Here is a 14,721-nt window from a genome sequence, read left to right as displayed (position 1 = left end):
GATTAATGGTGATGCTCGAGTCCCGTTCACTCTCTCGCAGAGATCTGATCAGCCTGATATCGGTTCTACAACGGTAGAGAAAAGGCAAGTCCTAAGAATCAGAACACAAGCTTCCTTTAGAACGGTTCGCGTCGCGTCGCGTCCCATCGACCGCCTCTTGAGTGAGCGCAAGGGGAACCCCTCTCTCTCCAATCTGGAAGAGGAAACGTGTTGAGCATGATTGAACATATCTATCATTCTGAGTTGGGCTTCTTCGTGATTCGCGTAGTAGCAGCGAGGGAAGAAGAAGAGACGCAGTGAAGACCAAAGGGACGTCTCAAAGCTTGCGATTGGAACGTCACTCTCAGATCAAAAAACAGAGCAAAGAGGAGCTCAACCTTCGGGGAAAGGTGATTTTTGCACAAAGAGGGATCATCCTCTTCTTCCCCTAGGAAAAACTGGACCTCGGAGGCTGAATCGAATCGAGAGCGTCATCAAAAGGAAGGGCTGATCTCGTGCAGCTCAAGCTCCCTCTTCCCTCCTCCCTCCCATCTTCCATCTTCCCATCTTCCCCCCTCCCTCCTTTTCCACTATGCTCTCTCGATTCTCGCCCACTCTCCGATCCGCTCTCGCTCGTCGAGCTCCTCTCTCCCCTGCCTCAACGACCGCTCTCGCAGGCTCCCTCCTTCTTCGAGGTCGATCAGCTCCTCCCACCTCTCCCTCGTCCTTCCCTTCCTCCCTCAACCAATCCTTCCAGACTCGAGGAGTAGCTTCGGAAGTTGCTGCCAACCCTGGATCGCAGAGTCTGGGTCAAGCTGCGACCAACGTCAAGGAGGAAGTTTCTGGAGCTGCTGCTGAGGCCGTGAGTATCACCGTCCCTTCTCCATCTTGGGTCGTTTCTTCGCCAGTTCTCTTGATTTCTCACTCTCTGCCTTTCCACCTCCCTCTTCTCTACTATCAGGCCAAGATCATCGGAGGAAACACCAAGTACGAGTCGACCGAATTCGTGAGCTCTTCCTCTCCTTCCTTCCCCGCTCTCAACACTCTGAAACTTCATCTCTTCAGTCGTTGATCTCCCTTCCTTCTTCCTCCCTCTCCGTCCTCTCTCGCAGCAATCCATCACTAGAGATATCGCTCAAGACGTTCCTCGCCCTGTCCTTCTTTGGGGTCTTGCTGGTGAGTGTCTATCACTCTCTCGATCTTACTCCCTTCGATCCTCCCCGCATCCTCCTCGAGATACCGTCATGAGGAGCGAGGGAGAAGCCTGTTCAACCTTCGTCGCCTTTTCTCCTGCCAGCGGTGTATCAAAAGAAGCTGATTTCTGTGTCCTTGACTTCATCTAGGTACCATCCCTTACGCTGCTACCGCCGGTCTGTCAGCCTGGACGTCTCGCAACGCGTCGATCCTGATGGAGACCGGAGGAGAGGGCTCTTCGCTCGCCCTTCTTCAGTCCCTTCAAACCTTCCAGATCACTTACGGAGCCGTAATTCTCTCGTTCCTTGGTGCTATCCACTGGGGACTTGAGTTCGCAAAGTATGGAGGCGAACAAGGGAACCAGAGGCTCGCTCTCGGAGTTCTTCCCCTCGTCGCAGCGTGGCCTACTCTCTACCTCGCCGATCCGGCTGTCGCTTTAATCGCTCAGTGGCTCGCATTCCTCGCTTCGTGGGTCTCGGATCGATGGGCTACCGGGAAGGGGTGGAGTAAGTTCAATTCCTAGCTTCGAGACGCCTTCTCTGTCCTTCGAGCTCGACGCGCATCTGACTCTCCCTTCCTCATTTTCCTGCTTGTTGCCCTCCTTCAGCCCCTGAATGGTACTCTCAGTACCGATTCTACCTCACGGCGATCGCAGGAGGCTCAGTCATCTTCACCCGTAAGTCGGTCGCTTCTTCCTCGACGCGTTGCCTCTTCCCTTTGCGCTGCTCCGTTTTCCGCTTTCTGACGACCTCTTCCTCTGTCGTTCTCGTACGACCCTTCACAGTGTTCACCACCGAGTACTACAGTGTCGCCGACGCGAAGCTTTTCAAAGGGCACAGTGCTTCGCCCTCCAGGAGTGAGTCGAGCTTTGATTCCCTCTCTCTCACTCTTCTTCGAGTCTGCCTCGAGCTTCCGCATCGATATTGACCAACACATTTCTTCTCTATCTAATCAACGTTTCAGCTGGTCTCAACGAAGCCAAGACTCTGACTCAGAAGGCTATCGACGAGCTCCCCGTCAAGTTCGAGCAGGACCCCACCGGAGAGTCGTTCGGAAAGATCAGCAAGAAGGTGACTCCTGAGGAGAAGAAGGCCAAGGAGGAGGAGGAAAAGAAGGTTGTGAGTTCGATCTCTCTTCTTTCGTAGTCTCACATCGTGTAACGACGAGCGAATGGAGGTCACAGACCGAATTCGACGCGTCGCTGACTCTTCTCTTTCTCTTTTCACAGAAGGAGGACGCTGAGAAGCAGAAGAAGGAGAAGAAGTAGAGAGTCCTCTTACGTTATTCCCAGTAGTCAGTAGTTTCTGTTTTGACGAGCTTCTAGTGTTTTGCTTTGATCTTTCGAGACGACCTCTCTCCCTTCATGTAGTCTATTTGAGTCTCCTCCCTCTGTTTTTCCTTCATTCTTATCTGTTTCTGTATCTTGAACTTCCGATCAACAAGCCGAAGGAAAGTCTCTCATGAAAATCTTCTTCTCTCACCTCCACTTTTCGTCCGCTACTCGTCATCTCACCCCGGCCGCTTACATCTCCTCCCAACTCCCTCCTTCTCCAGCTTCTCCTCCCTTCCCGTTTTAGTCTATGCTACGAAGCAGTCGCCGGGTTCTTCTCACCTTCAAACCAGCACCGCCCTCAGCATCCTTCCTTCCTCTTCGACGAGCCTTCTCCAGCACTATCTCAGCCATGACTCAAGAACAGATGTGAGCTCGCACTCCTTCTCCTTCCCTCCCTCCAGAGGAGACGCTCTCGTCCGACCTGACCTTTTGCTCCTCCTCCTTCCTCTAGGCGAGCCGTCAAGATCAAAGGAGACAAAGGACCTGCTTCTGCTCTCTATATCGGAGAAGTCGATAAGCCTGTACCCCAACCAGGGCAGGTTCTCGTCAAGGTAAGATCCTCATCTCCTTTCTTGAGCTCACCTCTTCCTTCCTTCCTTTCGCTCCTCGAGCTGACCTTGGATTGCTTCGCAGATCGTCGCTTTTGGACTCAATCGAATGGATCTGCTTCAACGAGAGGGAAAGTACCCTTTGCCACCTCAAGCTGGACCTATCCTGGGAGTCGAGTTCTCGGGAGTGGTGGAGGAGGATGGGGAGGGAGGAGAGAAGGCGACGAGATGGAAGAAGGGAGACGAGGTGTTCGGACTGGCGTACGGAGGAGTGAGTTCGAATTCCACTGCTTTGCTAGATCTTCTTGGATAGAGGGTTGTTGAAGCCCTTTTTCTTTTAGGCCTACGCTGAATTTATAGCTGTCAACGGAGGAATGATCATGCACAAGCCAAAGCATCTCTCTCACATCGAGGCTGCTGGGATTCCTGAGAACTTCCTCACTGCTTTCCAAGCTCTCCTGCTCGTTGGTAACCTCCAGAAGGGAGAGTCTGCTTTGATTCACGCTGGGGCTGGTAAGTCTCGTCCTTTGAACACCTCCTCATCGGTCACGATTGCTGAACGTCGTCCGTTTCCTGTTTCTCGGTTTCTTTCTTGCAGGCGGAGTCGGGGTCGCAGCAAACCAGCTCGCTCGAGCTTTCGGTGCTGAGAAGGTCTTCACTACTGCTGGGTGAGCTATCCTCTCCAGTAGCCTCGAAGTGGTCGAGAACTTCGCTGATGAATCTCTCGTTTCTTGCTCGTGAAAGATCGGACGAGAAGCTCGCCTTCCTCAAGACGCTCCCTGACGGCCCAACCACTGGAATTAACTACAAGACTCAAGACTTCGCTGCTGTGATCAAGGAGGAGACGAATGGAAAGGGAGTCGACGTTGTGAGTGCTTCTCTGCGACGTGGCAGAAGAGAAGAGCGGCGCTGATCTCGACCGGACGCGTCTCTCTCTTCTCTTTGTATTGTAGATCCTCGACTTCATCGGCAAAGATTATTTCCACAAGAACATCTCCTCCCTCGCTGTCTCCGGCCGACTCATCTTCCTCGCCTTCATGTCTGGCCCCAAGGTCTCGGACTTCAACCTCTCGGAGATACTCTTCAAGAGACTCACGATCCAGGGAACGACCCTGCGTGCTCGAGACGAAGCCTATCAAACGCATCTTCTCGGGAGGTTCGAGAACGAGGCTCTGGGAAGGATCAAGGAGGGAGATATCGAAGTCAAGATCTTCAAAGTCTTCGACTGGGAGGACGTGCAGGGAGCTCACGAGATGATGGAGGGGAACAAGAACTCGGGGAAGGTGAGCTCGAACGCGACAACATCTTGGACCCTTGGACCGAATCACTGACTTACTTCCCACTCCTTTTTGGCCTCTCAGATTGTTCTCACTATCTAGTTTGCCGCTTTGTCGACCTCACTGTATCACATACTTGCCTCAATCTCGTTGAACGACCGTCGTTGAAGCAGTCTTCTCGTGCGGCCTCAGGTCCTACCTGTTTGAGGAATCCTCGAGAAATCGGTAGCAAAAGTTTCTAAGAGACGTCAAATCGAGCTCAAAAAGACCAGTTCAGCTAAATCTGCGAACGGGTCGTCGTCAAGTCCTCTGAGAAAGGTCGTGACGTTGAGCTCGACTTTCGGCCTCCTCCTCAAGCTCGACCTCCTTCGCTTCCAACTTCCATCCTTCCATCCTAGAGAATCAGTTCAGCTCTCGAAACATGGTCGGTACAGACGTCCTTCCATACCGCTTTGACCTCGTGTAGAAGCTGACCTCTTCTTGCTCTTGTACAGTCCAACGCTCTTCGTCCCTACCTCTCCGCCGTCCGGTCGACGCTGACCGCTGCTCTCACTCTCGAGAACTTTGGCTCCCAGGTAAGCTTCAGCTCTTCAGATCCTTCAGAAGGAGACCTAACCTTCTGTATCTTCTCTCTTGCTTCAGGTCGTCGAGCGACACAACGTCCCAGAGGTTGAAGCTCGGTTCGCTTCTTCTCCATCTCTCTCCTTCCCTCCCTCCTCTGAGCTCCCTCGCTGACTTCCCTTCCTCCCTCGTCGCCTCCTCTCTCTATGCAGAACCTCGAATGAGGTCCTCCTCACCGCCTTGACCATCACTCGATCTGAGCAGGAGCGAGTCTTGATCGAGCCTTCGGTCAACTCGATTCGACTCTCCATCAAGATCAAGCAGGCCGACGACATCGAGCGAATCCTCTGCCACAAGTTCACACGATTCATGACTCAACGAGCGGAAGGGTTCATTATCTTGAGGAGGAAGCCGATACCTGTGAGTACCCATAGTCTCGGTAGCTTGTTGGGAGGAAGGGGATGGGGAGGCAGAAGGACGAGGGAGGGAGGGAGCTCGCCAAAGGCAGGGAGGGAAGGAGAGGAGATGGTTGAAGCTGACAGTTCTCTCGCTTTCGCTTATGATCTGTAGGGCTACGACATCTCTTTCCTCATCACCAACTCTCACACGGAAACCATGCTCAAGCACAAGCTGGTGGACTTCATCATCCAGTCAGTGCTCCTTCCTTCCCTCGAGCTCACCTCTCCTCCCTTCCTTCCCAAACCCTCTCGATCCACGTCGCTCGTCTTCCTGCGACCCTGGACCCCTTTTGAGCTCGCCTTACTGACCTTCACATATCGCTCCTTGTTCCAACAGGTTCATGGAGGAGGTAGACAAGGAGATCTCGGAAATGAAGTTGAGCTTGAACGCTCGAGCGAGGATAACGGCCGAGGTGCGTTGCATTGTCTCTGCTCTCCCCTCCTGCTCTCTCTCTGTTCAACTCTACGACTCTTGCTGACCTTTCTCATCCCACGTCCCTGCTTCCGTTCTCTCCCTCCTACCAGTCCTACCTCTCCACCGTGCGTTCCTCTCTATATCTCCTCCTGCTCGACTCCTCGACTCTCGAAGCTGACTCTTGCTCTCCTTTCTGCCCTCTCTCCCTCAGTTCTGTTAAACGACCCACCCTCCATACCACCTTCGGACGACCTCTTCTCTTTTATCTTCTCCCCTTTACACGAATTGCACATGATCGTCTCTCTTTCTCACGACCTCGCTGTCGTCCTCGTTCATTCCTTTGCTTCGCCTTCGACTCAGCGTCAACAGTTCGAGGAGGGACTTCTCGGGACACCGATCTCCACTGGGGATAGAACCAGGCTTCTTGTGTCACAATGAGGTCAGAATGGAAGGGAAGGAGGGTTCCTGAGGGCGACTTCTCTCCGACAGCCGTCGAGCGTCGCCGCTGAGCTTCGCAGAGGAACGATTGCAAAGAAAGAAAAGGTCGTGTCGCATCGTAAATCATAAAAGCAAGCTCCTGAGCCCGCACCGAGGACTTTCACAAAAGAACGTCCAAAAGCTAGAAAGCGAAACCAAACTTGAACCAAGGTCTCAAAAACACGTCGACCTGCTCAAGCCCACTCCTCCCCTCCCTCCCTGTACCCAAAGCCCGTCATCCCCACGACATAAACATCTCCTCCAGCCGTGCCCACAACGATCTTCTCGTGATCCAACCCCAAGCTCATCGGTCCCATCCCCGCTGTCCTCAGCCCCAACTCGTCCGCTGCTTCCTCCCAAGCTCCTCGAAGGTAGGTTGGGACGAGGGATCCGATGGGAGAAGGAGGGGGTGATTGGGAGTCGAATGAGGGCAAAGGAGAGGTGGGGGTTGAAGGGACGAGAGGTTTGGAAGAGGAGGAAGCGGAGAAGGTCGAGAGGAAAAGGTTCTTTTCGGCTCCTGGTCGCGTCGAGAATCGAGTTGAGGTGATGACTCTGCAGCGTCAAGATACAGGAAGTTGTCAGCTATATGTGTTCGTTCGGATGCTGTAAGGGAAGAAAGAAAGGAAACTCACCTCCTCTTCCCAGGATCGACGAATCCGATCGAAACGTCCGTTGGCGAATCGACGAGAGAAACTAGGATCGGTCTCTTCCCGAGGTTGGCCACCCTCTTCAACCTCGTCCCTGGAACTCCCTTCTTCACAGCGAGAGAGAAAGCTGGACTCCTCGGTGTCGTCGAAGGTGGAGCCACTTGAGCAGCTTGCCGTCCGAAGGTAGGCGTCGAGGGAGAACCTCCTCCTCTTCCTCCGAACGAGCTCGACGACATGGTCGACATCGTGCGAGAGCGCATCGATTGAGGTGAAGGGGTGTTCTGGAGGAGGTTGGAAGAGGTGGAGGAGGATCCGGAGGGAGCTCGACGAGGGGGAGTACTGGAGAAGGTGGAGGAGGTCCGTTGGCGAGGTGTGGGAGTGGTGGTTGTCGAAGGAGCAGGTTTGTTTTGAAGAAGGGGGTCGTCGAGGACCAACTCGTCGCCTTCCGTCCATTGGAGGTGAATGATGAGGTTCTGAGATGCAGAGGAGGAGAGCATCAGCGTGTTTCGAAGCAGAGCTTCAAGGCGTCGACTCACTTTCGTCGCACACGTCAAATGGAGTCCCTTCGCGGCCATCCAGCACAGCTTCAGGTGTGGGGAGATAGTAGAGACGCGCGAGGTCAGTGCTGCTTCACATCTCTCGTTCGATTTCGTTGACGACGAACTCACCTGTCCAGCTCCGAGATGTCCTCCTCCGACGTCGGTGAGCCTGAGAGAAGTAGCAAAGTCTGAGCCTCCCATCTCAGAGAGTTTCCACTGAGAGATCATTTCTCTTCGAGCTGAAGGAACGCGTCGAATCAAAACGAGGGTCAGCGCCGACGAGAGACGCGTCGAAGAAAGGAGATCCCTTCCAAACTCACAGATCGAGAAGCATCGAATGATTCCATCCAGAGTGACTGATACGATTCGATCTCCATCTCCGATGAGCTGAACTCCAATGTTGACGTTGGTTTGCTGGCCGAACCGAGTGACCTTCGTTCCCGATCTGAGGGAGAGAGCGAGAGGAAGGGGGAGTGAGTCTCGTTTGGTTGCCGACCTCTTGGATTTTCCGAGCGAAACGACGGAGACGTACCTCCAGTCCGAGACCACGATAGCTTTATCGGCTCCAGCTGAAACGATGTAACGATCGTTGATATCCACGGCTCGGATCCCGTGGAGGTGACCTCCAAGAGTTTGGAGAGGTTGCCATGTAATCGACGACCAGACTTGAGTTCGTCTGCGTAGGAGATCAAAGGGAAAGAGATCAGCGGAAGCTCGAGAAGAGGATGGAACGAGAACTTACCCGATATCGTGGAAACCAGCAGCGAAAACGTTGCTCTCAGCGCAGAAGGCAAGGCACGAAACGGCTTTGGCTTTGAGGACGAGCTTGCAAGTCCCCGAAGGAAGATCCCAGACGCGAATACTGTAGAAACGAGGGAAAAAGCAGGTTAGCTTGACACGGAGGGAGCTGAGAGCGAGGAGGGACACCCACGTCTCGTCGTAAGAGCCCGTTATCAGGACGTCTCCATGGACGTCGAGCGAAGTGACGAAATTTGAATGACCCTTGAGGACCTTGATATTTTGAGCGAGACCCCGACTCCAGTTCTGCTCTCGGAAGTAGAGACCTTTGTACAGAGGAAGCCTGTACCGTGAAGGGAACGAAGAAAAGAGTCAGACCGGTCCAGGACGCGACGCGACGAAGAACTCACCAATCCTCTTCCGAATCAGGTTCCCTCGGAAGCACAGGATCTCCATCTGCCAGAGCCAAAGTATGATATCTCCACAGGTCGGCGCTCCGAACGAGAGCTCGCCATCTCGTAGAGACCTGCGAGGGGGGAAGAAAAAGGAACGAACCATCAGCTCCTCTCTCCTTCGGAAGGCGAAGACGATTTGACTCACTAGACCCAGATCCAACAGCTCCTTCACTTCGAACTCCTTCAGGATCTCGGTAGCGATTTCATCAGGTAGACTTCCGAGGACGTCGAAGGAAGAGAGAGCGTAGCGTTCCAGCGTCCGAATCATCTTGTTCACATCACCAGGGAGTAGGGCTGAAGAAGCGTAAGGATTCAGCTCTGCAACGAGGAACGAAAGCTCGAGGAAAAGGACTCACATTCCAAGATCATCCTCAGCAGCGTCTGTCGATCGTCCTGCTTCATCCCCCTGACCCAACCTCTCACCGCGACCTCGTCGAATCCGTTCGATCCTAAGGGCGTCGAAAAGTCGAACGAGAACGAAGAAAGGTTCCGAGACATAGAGGAAGAAGGCGGGAACATGAGGGAAGGTGGGGGTGGTTTGGGACGTTGAGCAGCGGTCTGCAAAAAGAAGAAGAGGGAGAAGATGATGAGCTCGGACGAAGAGGAAAGGAGGGAGGGAGGAGGTCGAAGCTCACCTTCAGAGCAGCGTCTCGAGCTCGTTTCTGAACCTCCAGTTCGTATTTGGCGTTCTTGAGCTCTGCCTGAACAACGAAGGGACTATCAGGTCGAAGCTTGGACACTGGAAGAGGGCTTGAGAGACGGACAAACCTGCAGAGCGTGAAGTTGGTAGGACGAGCTCGTTTGAGACTGGGAAGAAGGCGAAAGGTTAGCGTGAGCTCGACCAACAGCCTCGAAGCTCTACTCACCTGTTCTAGTAGTCTCTTGTACCTACGTAGAAGGCATAAGACTTCGATATCAGCTCATGAAGCTCTCGAAGAAGGCAAGGGACGAGGCTGAACTCACTGAGTGATCCTCTCTTGAGCCGTCACCCTCACAGCTCCCAGGGCGTCCTCCAGCTGCCAAAACAACGTATCTGGTCAGAATTCTCCTTCAGGCGATAACCAAGATTATCAAACTCACCTCCTCGTCAATCTCCCTATCTCCAGGCTCCGTTCCTTCGTCCCATCTCGAGCTCATCATCGACCGAACCGTTCCTCCCTGGATCCCTCCTCCTCCTCCTCCGTTCGTTCCAACCAAAGTTGCTCCGTACCTCTCCCCACCGCCACCGCCACTGGTGACCTTCTCACTCTCACTCTCGCCCTCTTCCTCCTCCATCCCACCGAGCATCGATCCTGACGAGCTCGCTACCGAGGAGCTCTGGTAGCTCGAAGGCAGGACGGGCAAGACTCCTCCTTCCAGTGAGGAGGGATTGGGCGAGGGAGCGGATGGACGTCGGACGTGACCCGAGGTTGGAGTGAAAGTTCTGCAAGTCGGAGTCGGGGAAGGAGGTTCGTACGAGTCTGAAGCGAATCTTGAAGCCGAGTTGAGCACGCGAGGAGGAGGGGTGGGCACGATGGACATGGAAGCAGCTCGTTTGGGAGGATGACCTGAAGTCGGCTGAGGTTTGGAGGCGTTGTTGCTGGTAGGAACGAGAGGGGAGGAGCGTCGAGGTAGAGATCCCATCTTGACGGGACTGAGACCACCGACTCGACCTCCGTTGGGCGTCATGGTCGAGGGAGGGAAAGGGAAGGAGGAGGGGGAGGGAGAAGGAGGAGGAGGAGGCGGATGGAAGGGAGACGAGGAAGTTGAGCTCGAGTTGTTTGTGAAGGCGATCGGGAGGGAAGGTCGACGGCCTCCAGAGGGTCGAGAGGAAGAGGGAGTGCCGTACATCCTTTTCGGAAGCTAGGAGAGAAGGTGGGGGGTTGAAGAGTATTAAGAGACGCGAAAGCTTCCTTTTCCCGAAGATGGAGAAGGGGAGGGGAGGAAGTTTGACGCGTCGAGAGAGGGGTCAAAGAGAGAAATGGGGGACGGCGGAGTCTCTCTATGACCTTTTTGGGATGCAGACGCGAAATGTAGAAAGGCTGAGGAGCTCGAGCGCGTATCTCGGAGGAGCTAGCGTAGACTTTGTGAGAACGCAGAGGGAGGGGAAAAGCGACGACGCGAGAAAGCGCTTCTCCTCTCAGCTCCCGTTTGTGAGAATAGCTCGGGGCCAGCAGCATGAGACTCCCTCAGCGGAGATTGATGTAGTCGTGCGAAAAGGTCGTTCATAGAAGAAAGCAAGAGCAAAAGCAACAATTCCAACGCGACGCGTCCTGCGAACCCCCCAAATCTACATCTCAGGCTTGATCATCTTCTGAGGCAGGTACTCCGGGTGCTCCCTACAGTCAACAAAAAATGAACAGTACAAGAAATCAGCGAGGAGACTCGACGAGGCGGATCGAAAAAACAACGAACCCAGGGTGATCCGCGACGGGAGGTTCGAATCCATCCTTCTCACTGACTTCCCACCGACATCTTGAGCATCGGAATACTCTCTGAAGTTGTACGCAGAAAAGATGAAGGTAGATCAGCAGGAGGAGAGGAAGGGTTGGGAGAGAGCAAGACGCGTCGAGCGAAATTGAACGGACCTTGCTCGACAGAGGGAAGAGTTGGACGCTGGAATGGACAAACGAGATGTCAGTACGTCTTGAATTGTAATATAGCGAGGTAAGAACCACTCGCCAGCAGCCCTCAAACCTACAAAGCGAAAGAGAGAGAGAAAACAGTTCAGCTCGAACATCGTCAAGTTCCGGGATCCTTCTTCGTTCAGCTCTTTCGCTCACCATTGTTGTTTCTGCAAGCCCACCAGATCGAAAGAACGGTTTCAGTCTCCCTTCCCGTCGAAACATGAACCAGCTGAATCGCTTACCGTCACTTTCGTAACCAAAGCTTCGAGACAAAAGCAAAACCCAAATCGAAGGTCAGCTCGCTCGTTCCCTCCCCTCCTTCCGACCCCCTCCCACCACTCATCCCAAAAGGAGACGAACCATATTTGCACTGCAAGCAGAGTCGAGGAGGGTTGTACTCTTCATCTTGAACGATCTGTTGGAACGAGCGAGAAAAGGTGAGCTCGGTTCGGTTCGGTTCGGTTGCCGCCTTCGAAGTGGGCTGAGCTCGTTCCCCCTCGACTCCCTTCCTTCCATTCCTTCGTTCGACAAAGGGTTCGAGAAAAAAAAAAAAAGGATTGATTGGAACGTACTCTCGTTGAGCATCCAACTGAATGCAGAAAGGAGGGAGGAACGAGATCAGCCTTTGTTTTCCCTCTCCGTCTTGCCTCTCGGACAGAAGGGAAAGAGGAGGAAGCATGAATGAGCTCGGTACTGACTGATAAGGGGGCAGTTCGGTGATGCTAAGAATAGAGATGGATATCAACAGGAGCTCGCTGAATCTAAGAGCGAGACGACGAACGAGCGACGACTCACCGACGTCTCCCATTGTGCTTTCGCTTTGTTTCGTTGGTGTTGGCGGTTGGTGAGCAACCTGAGTTGAGAGAGAAACAGGTTCTCGGAGCCAAGAACGAACTTGCCGCCTTTCCGACTTCGAAAGAGCACAGCCGGATTCCTGTCTCCCCAGAACAAAAAAAGAGGGAGAGGAAGGGGACCCCTTTTCCGAGCACGGACTCTCGAGGAGCTCGAAGCTTCGTTCCAGCAGGACTCACGGTCGAGCGAGCTTGAAGATGGTGAGAGCAAGGTGTAAGAAGCAAGAATGAGCATCGTTCATCAAGGGCGAGTCGTGTCGTAAAAGAAAGAAAACAGATGGAGCGAAGGAAACGATTCGAGGACGCGTCTCAGAGATCATCATCTCCCAGGCGGTTTGGGCATCTGGTTTGGGACGTAGCCTTGAGGTGGGTAGCCCTGTTGTTGTTGCCTATACATCAAACCAAAGCACAGAAGGTCAGCGAACGCGAGACGGGTCAATTTCGGACGAAGAGGGGAAGGGTGGACGAACGGAGCGAAACCAGGATGACCTGCTACAGGAGGTTCGAACCCAGCCCCTTGCTTGATCTCCCAGCCACAGATGGAGCAGCGGTAGATTTTCTGGGAGCGAAAAGACCAAGCAGCTGGAGGTCAGCGGAAGGGAGGAGAGATGCGTCGGAGAAAGGGAGAGAGCGCGACGTACCTTGTTCGTGAAAGGGAAGAGAGGGATACTGAAGACACAAAAACAGGAAACTTGAATCAGCTCTCTTCTGCGTTTGAGCAAGAACGAGGAATGAAGGAACTCACCAGAAGGCCTCGAACCTGAGCGCGGGAGAGAAGGCTGATCAGCTTCGACCAAACTCCGGCTTCCTTTCTCCTTGAACCTCTCTGGAAGCTCACCAAGTTCGACTCTAGAACAACCCAATCGAAAGCGAGCCCGTCAGTCATCTAATCATCCCCTCCACTTGCAAGAAAGGGAGTCTTCTTACCTTCGCCTTCGTCACAGAAGCTGAAAACAAAACGAAAGGGAAGAGAAGGGAAGAGATCAGCTCGAGCTCTTCATCCCCTTCTCCTCCAACTTCCTACATCCTTCCTGCCCCTCCAACGACTCGAGATGCAACCACTCACCATTGTTACACTTCGCACAGATTCTAGGAGGGTTGTCTCCGTCTTCCGAGGTGATCTGAACCGAGGAAACGAGCAAGGGGAAGAGAAAGGAAGGAGGGACTCAGGTGAGCTTGACGGCTGGCGACTCTTGCTCTACCTCCTCCTTCGAGATATAGAGATGTGAGAGAGCGTAAAACGAACTCGTGTTGAGCAGCCGACTGAAGGAGAACGAAGAACGAGAGAGGATCAGTTCGGAGGGGGGCGAGCACAGCGAAGGGAAGGGAGTTGTTGAGCTCGGACGAACTGAGGATGGGAACGCAAGCTGATCAGAAGGGAAGGAAAGGAAAGTTAGCGTCGATTGTGTGAGAGCCGAGACGAATGGTGCTCACCCATAGTGTGGGAAGTTGTTGAAGGGTTCAAGAAGAGAAGGATGTGGGTGGAGGAGAGGAGGGAGAGGAGGAGGGAGGTGAGCTGGGCGAGGCTGGGACGCTGCGGTGGTTTGAGGTTGACGTCAGGCGTCTGAGAGAGGTCCTCTAGAGAGAAATGTAGTTTTCTAACAAATGGTAGGTACTGGTAAGAAGCATAGACTGGAGAGGCTGGAAGCATCAGGAGAGTTGGGCGAGGTAGGATTTAGGGGGCAGCGAAGCGATGGAGACTGGAGAAAGGAAGGTCCAGCGCCGATGCTATAGACTCACTCAGTCTATTCTGTACAAGGATCTACCTCTCAGAGCTGCTCTCGCTTACTGCGAAACCTTCTGAAGTGGCTCTCACCGTAGAGAAGCTCAGCATCGTCAACAAAACGCGTCGCTTGTTTTGCGAGCTCTCTGTAGGGCTACAAAGCTTTTCAAAGGGCCAAAGGTCTCCTGGCACAAGATGCGCGGCGGCAGATTGTGTTATTGCTGCCTCGCGAGTCTTCCGAGTGGCTCTTGTAGGAGGAGTTCTAGCGGATTGATGAAACGCGGGTCTTGTTTGGTGAGCTCTCGCTATAGCTACGCAGACTTCCAAACAACCACACGTCTTCCAGGTTATTATATATCTCGTAGAATCATTCCTTGGAGGGAAACTTCTTGCTCTTGCTGTGCTCGTCTTGGTGTAGGAGCTCCGAAAGCATGGGGCTCTCAGTTTGCGTCTCTCACCTCAACTTTTCCACCGATGCGCGGTCAAGATAGACACGGTTCCTCTTCATCTTGGCCTTTACAGGCAGCCTCTCGACTTTGATAGAAGTTGAGGGAAACGAGGGAAGGAAGATGGTCAGCTCGACCGTTTCTGTGACGATTTGACCGAGACGTTCTGCCTTTGTATTGGGCCAGACTACTCTCTGAAACGACCATGTTCCGCTGGAAGAGTTACGCGAAAACGATGAATCTTGAAGGTCGAGGTTCTCGCAGCTTGAAAAAATTGAATCGGCGTATCGTGAAAGCTCCGGTAAAAGGTGCGCTTGAGAGGTCAATCAGGAACGGCCGTATCCCACCGTCGGTAGCTGCCAGACGGTTTTTCACACTGACCCATACCTATACCAACCTTACATGCTCGTTCTGACTCCATTGCGACGTTTCAGAATTGGCTCTCGCAGTAGGGAGAGCTCAGGCGTAACGGTC

The 14,721-nt window shown here is 53.5% G+C and overlaps 6 protein-coding genes across 6 annotated transcripts; 3 read left to right on the top strand and 3 right to left on the bottom strand.

Moving 5' to 3' along the window:
* The first annotated feature begins 492 nt into the window (after positions 1-492).
* Positions 493-2,609, top strand: BDY24DRAFT_404923 (DUF3429 domain-containing protein). The gene is made up of 8 exons (XM_076642573.1): positions 493-841; positions 941-985; positions 1,092-1,155; positions 1,323-1,679; positions 1,781-1,849; positions 1,958-2,029; positions 2,137-2,291; positions 2,402-2,609. Exons 1-8 carry the CDS (start codon positions 572-574, stop codon positions 2,438-2,440), a joined length of 1,071 nt encoding a protein of 356 aa, XP_076492092.1. The 5' UTR covers positions 493-571; the 3' UTR covers positions 2,441-2,609.
* A 108-nt stretch (positions 2,610-2,717) lies between these two features.
* On the top strand, positions 2,718-4,481 carry BDY24DRAFT_404919 (NAD(P)H-quinone oxidoreductase). The gene is made up of 8 exons (XM_076642572.1): positions 2,718-2,872; positions 2,958-3,057; positions 3,140-3,325; positions 3,396-3,567; positions 3,653-3,722; positions 3,799-3,922; positions 4,008-4,337; positions 4,416-4,481. The coding sequence occupies exons 1-8, from the start codon at positions 2,754-2,756 to the stop codon at positions 4,431-4,433; spliced, it is 1,119 nt and encodes a 372-aa protein (XP_076492091.1). The 5' UTR covers positions 2,718-2,753; the 3' UTR covers positions 4,434-4,481.
* A 58-nt stretch (positions 4,482-4,539) lies between these two features.
* ARC19 (Arc19p) lies at positions 4,540-6,073 on the top strand. The gene is made up of 8 exons (XM_076637977.1): positions 4,540-4,755; positions 4,826-4,906; positions 4,974-5,011; positions 5,105-5,312; positions 5,463-5,542; positions 5,688-5,763; positions 5,876-5,890; positions 5,977-6,073. The coding sequence occupies exons 1-8, from the start codon at positions 4,753-4,755 to the stop codon at positions 5,983-5,985; spliced, it is 510 nt and encodes a 169-aa protein (XP_076492090.1). The 5' UTR covers positions 4,540-4,752; the 3' UTR covers positions 5,986-6,073.
* A 221-nt stretch (positions 6,074-6,294) lies between these two features.
* BDY24DRAFT_404916 (F-box/WD repeat-containing protein) lies at positions 6,295-10,338 on the bottom strand. The gene is made up of 15 exons (XM_076642571.1): positions 9,702-10,338; positions 9,585-9,637; positions 9,488-9,509; positions 9,390-9,428; positions 9,257-9,322; positions 8,978-9,179; positions 8,767-8,915; positions 8,577-8,692; positions 8,360-8,509; positions 8,171-8,290; positions 7,961-8,104; positions 7,749-7,873; positions 7,558-7,667; positions 6,875-7,473; positions 6,295-6,794 (listed from the first exon to the last, which is right to left on the bottom strand). The coding sequence occupies exons 1-15, from the start codon at positions 10,287-10,289 to the stop codon at positions 6,437-6,439; spliced, it is 2,841 nt and encodes a 946-aa protein (XP_076492089.1). The 5' UTR covers positions 10,290-10,338; the 3' UTR covers positions 6,295-6,436.
* Positions 10,339-10,808: 470 nt separating this feature from the next.
* On the bottom strand, positions 10,809-12,075 carry BDY24DRAFT_404915 (uncharacterized protein). Its single transcript, XM_076642570.1, has 10 exons — positions 12,023-12,075; positions 11,926-11,949; positions 11,800-11,816; positions 11,588-11,642; positions 11,470-11,489; positions 11,384-11,394; positions 11,283-11,297; positions 11,189-11,216; positions 11,016-11,095; positions 10,809-10,939 (listed from the first exon to the last, which is right to left on the bottom strand). The coding sequence occupies exons 1-10, from the start codon at positions 12,033-12,035 to the stop codon at positions 10,891-10,893; spliced, it is 312 nt and encodes a 103-aa protein (XP_076492088.1). The 5' UTR covers positions 12,036-12,075; the 3' UTR covers positions 10,809-10,890.
* Positions 12,076-12,180: 105 nt separating this feature from the next.
* On the bottom strand, positions 12,181-13,566 carry BDY24DRAFT_245957 (uncharacterized protein). The gene is made up of 10 exons (XM_076636750.1): positions 13,513-13,566; positions 13,428-13,445; positions 13,325-13,341; positions 13,145-13,199; positions 13,006-13,025; positions 12,917-12,927; positions 12,824-12,838; positions 12,720-12,747; positions 12,549-12,637; positions 12,181-12,467 (listed from the first exon to the last, which is right to left on the bottom strand). Exons 1-10 carry the CDS (start codon positions 13,514-13,516, stop codon positions 12,398-12,400), a joined length of 327 nt encoding a protein of 108 aa, XP_076492087.1. The 5' UTR covers positions 13,517-13,566; the 3' UTR covers positions 12,181-12,397.
* Between the last annotated feature and the right edge of the window lie 1,155 nt (positions 13,567-14,721).

Source organism: Mrakia frigida (assembly GCF_051309035.1).
Source record: "Mrakia frigida strain ATCC 22029 unplaced genomic scaffold BDY24scaffold_59, whole genome shotgun sequence".
Taxonomy (NCBI): Eukaryota; Fungi; Basidiomycota; class Tremellomycetes; order Cystofilobasidiales; family Mrakiaceae; genus Mrakia; species Mrakia frigida.
Note: the sequence above shows the minus strand (reverse complement) of the source record. Positions and strands in the feature narration are given on the sequence as shown.

Coding starts and splice junctions, on each gene's coding strand:
- BDY24DRAFT_404923 (XM_076642573.1), top strand. CDS start 572: ATGCTCTCTCGATTCTCGCCCACTCTCCGATCCGCTCTCGCTCGTCGA. Junction 986..1,091: donor AGTACGAGTCGACCGAATTC/GTGAGCTCTTCC, acceptor CCTCTCTCGCAG/CAATCCATCACTAGAGATAT. Junction 1,680..1,780: donor GGCTACCGGGAAGGGGTGGA/GTAAGTTCAATT, acceptor GCCCTCCTTCAG/CCCCTGAATGGTACTCTCAG.
- BDY24DRAFT_404916 (XM_076642571.1), bottom strand. CDS start 10,289: ATGACGCCCAACGGAGGTCGAGTCGGTGGTCTCAGTCCCGTCAAGATG. Junction 8,916..8,977: donor GCTGAGGATGATCTTGGAAT/GTGAGTCCTTTT, acceptor ACGCTTCTTCAG/CCCTACTCCCTGGTGATGTG. Junction 7,668..7,748: donor CATTCGATGCTTCTCGATCT/GTGAGTTTGGAA, acceptor GCGTTCCTTCAG/CTCGAAGAGAAATGATCTCT.
- ARC19 (XM_076637977.1), top strand. Junction 5,012..5,104: donor GTCCCAGAGGTTGAAGCTCG/GTTCGCTTCTTC, acceptor CTCTCTATGCAG/AACCTCGAATGAGGTCCTCC. Junction 5,313..5,462: donor TGAGGAGGAAGCCGATACCT/GTGAGTACCCAT, acceptor TATGATCTGTAG/GGCTACGACATCTCTTTCCT.
- BDY24DRAFT_245957 (XM_076636750.1), bottom strand. Junction 13,026..13,144: donor CTGTGCGAAGTGTAACAATG/GTGAGTGGTTGC, acceptor TTTTGTTTTCAG/CTTCTGTGACGAAGGCGAAG. Junction 12,638..12,719: donor TCTTCCCTTTCACGAACAAG/GTACGTCGCGCT, acceptor TTTCGCTCCCAG/AAAATCTACCGCTGCTCCAT.
- BDY24DRAFT_404915 (XM_076642570.1), bottom strand. Junction 11,096..11,188: donor TCTTCCCTCTGTCGAGCAAG/GTCCGTTCAATT, acceptor GTACAACTTCAG/AGAGTATTCCGATGCTCAAG. Junction 10,940..11,015: donor CCCGTCGCGGATCACCCTGG/GTTCGTTGTTTT, acceptor TGTTGACTGTAG/GGAGCACCCGGAGTACCTGC.
- BDY24DRAFT_404919 (XM_076642572.1), top strand. CDS start 2,754: ATGCTACGAAGCAGTCGCCGGGTTCTTCTCACCTTCAAACCAGCACCG. Junction 3,058..3,139: donor CAGGGCAGGTTCTCGTCAAG/GTAAGATCCTCA, acceptor ATTGCTTCGCAG/ATCGTCGCTTTTGGACTCAA. Junction 3,568..3,652: donor TTTGATTCACGCTGGGGCTG/GTAAGTCTCGTC, acceptor TCTTTCTTGCAG/GCGGAGTCGGGGTCGCAGCA.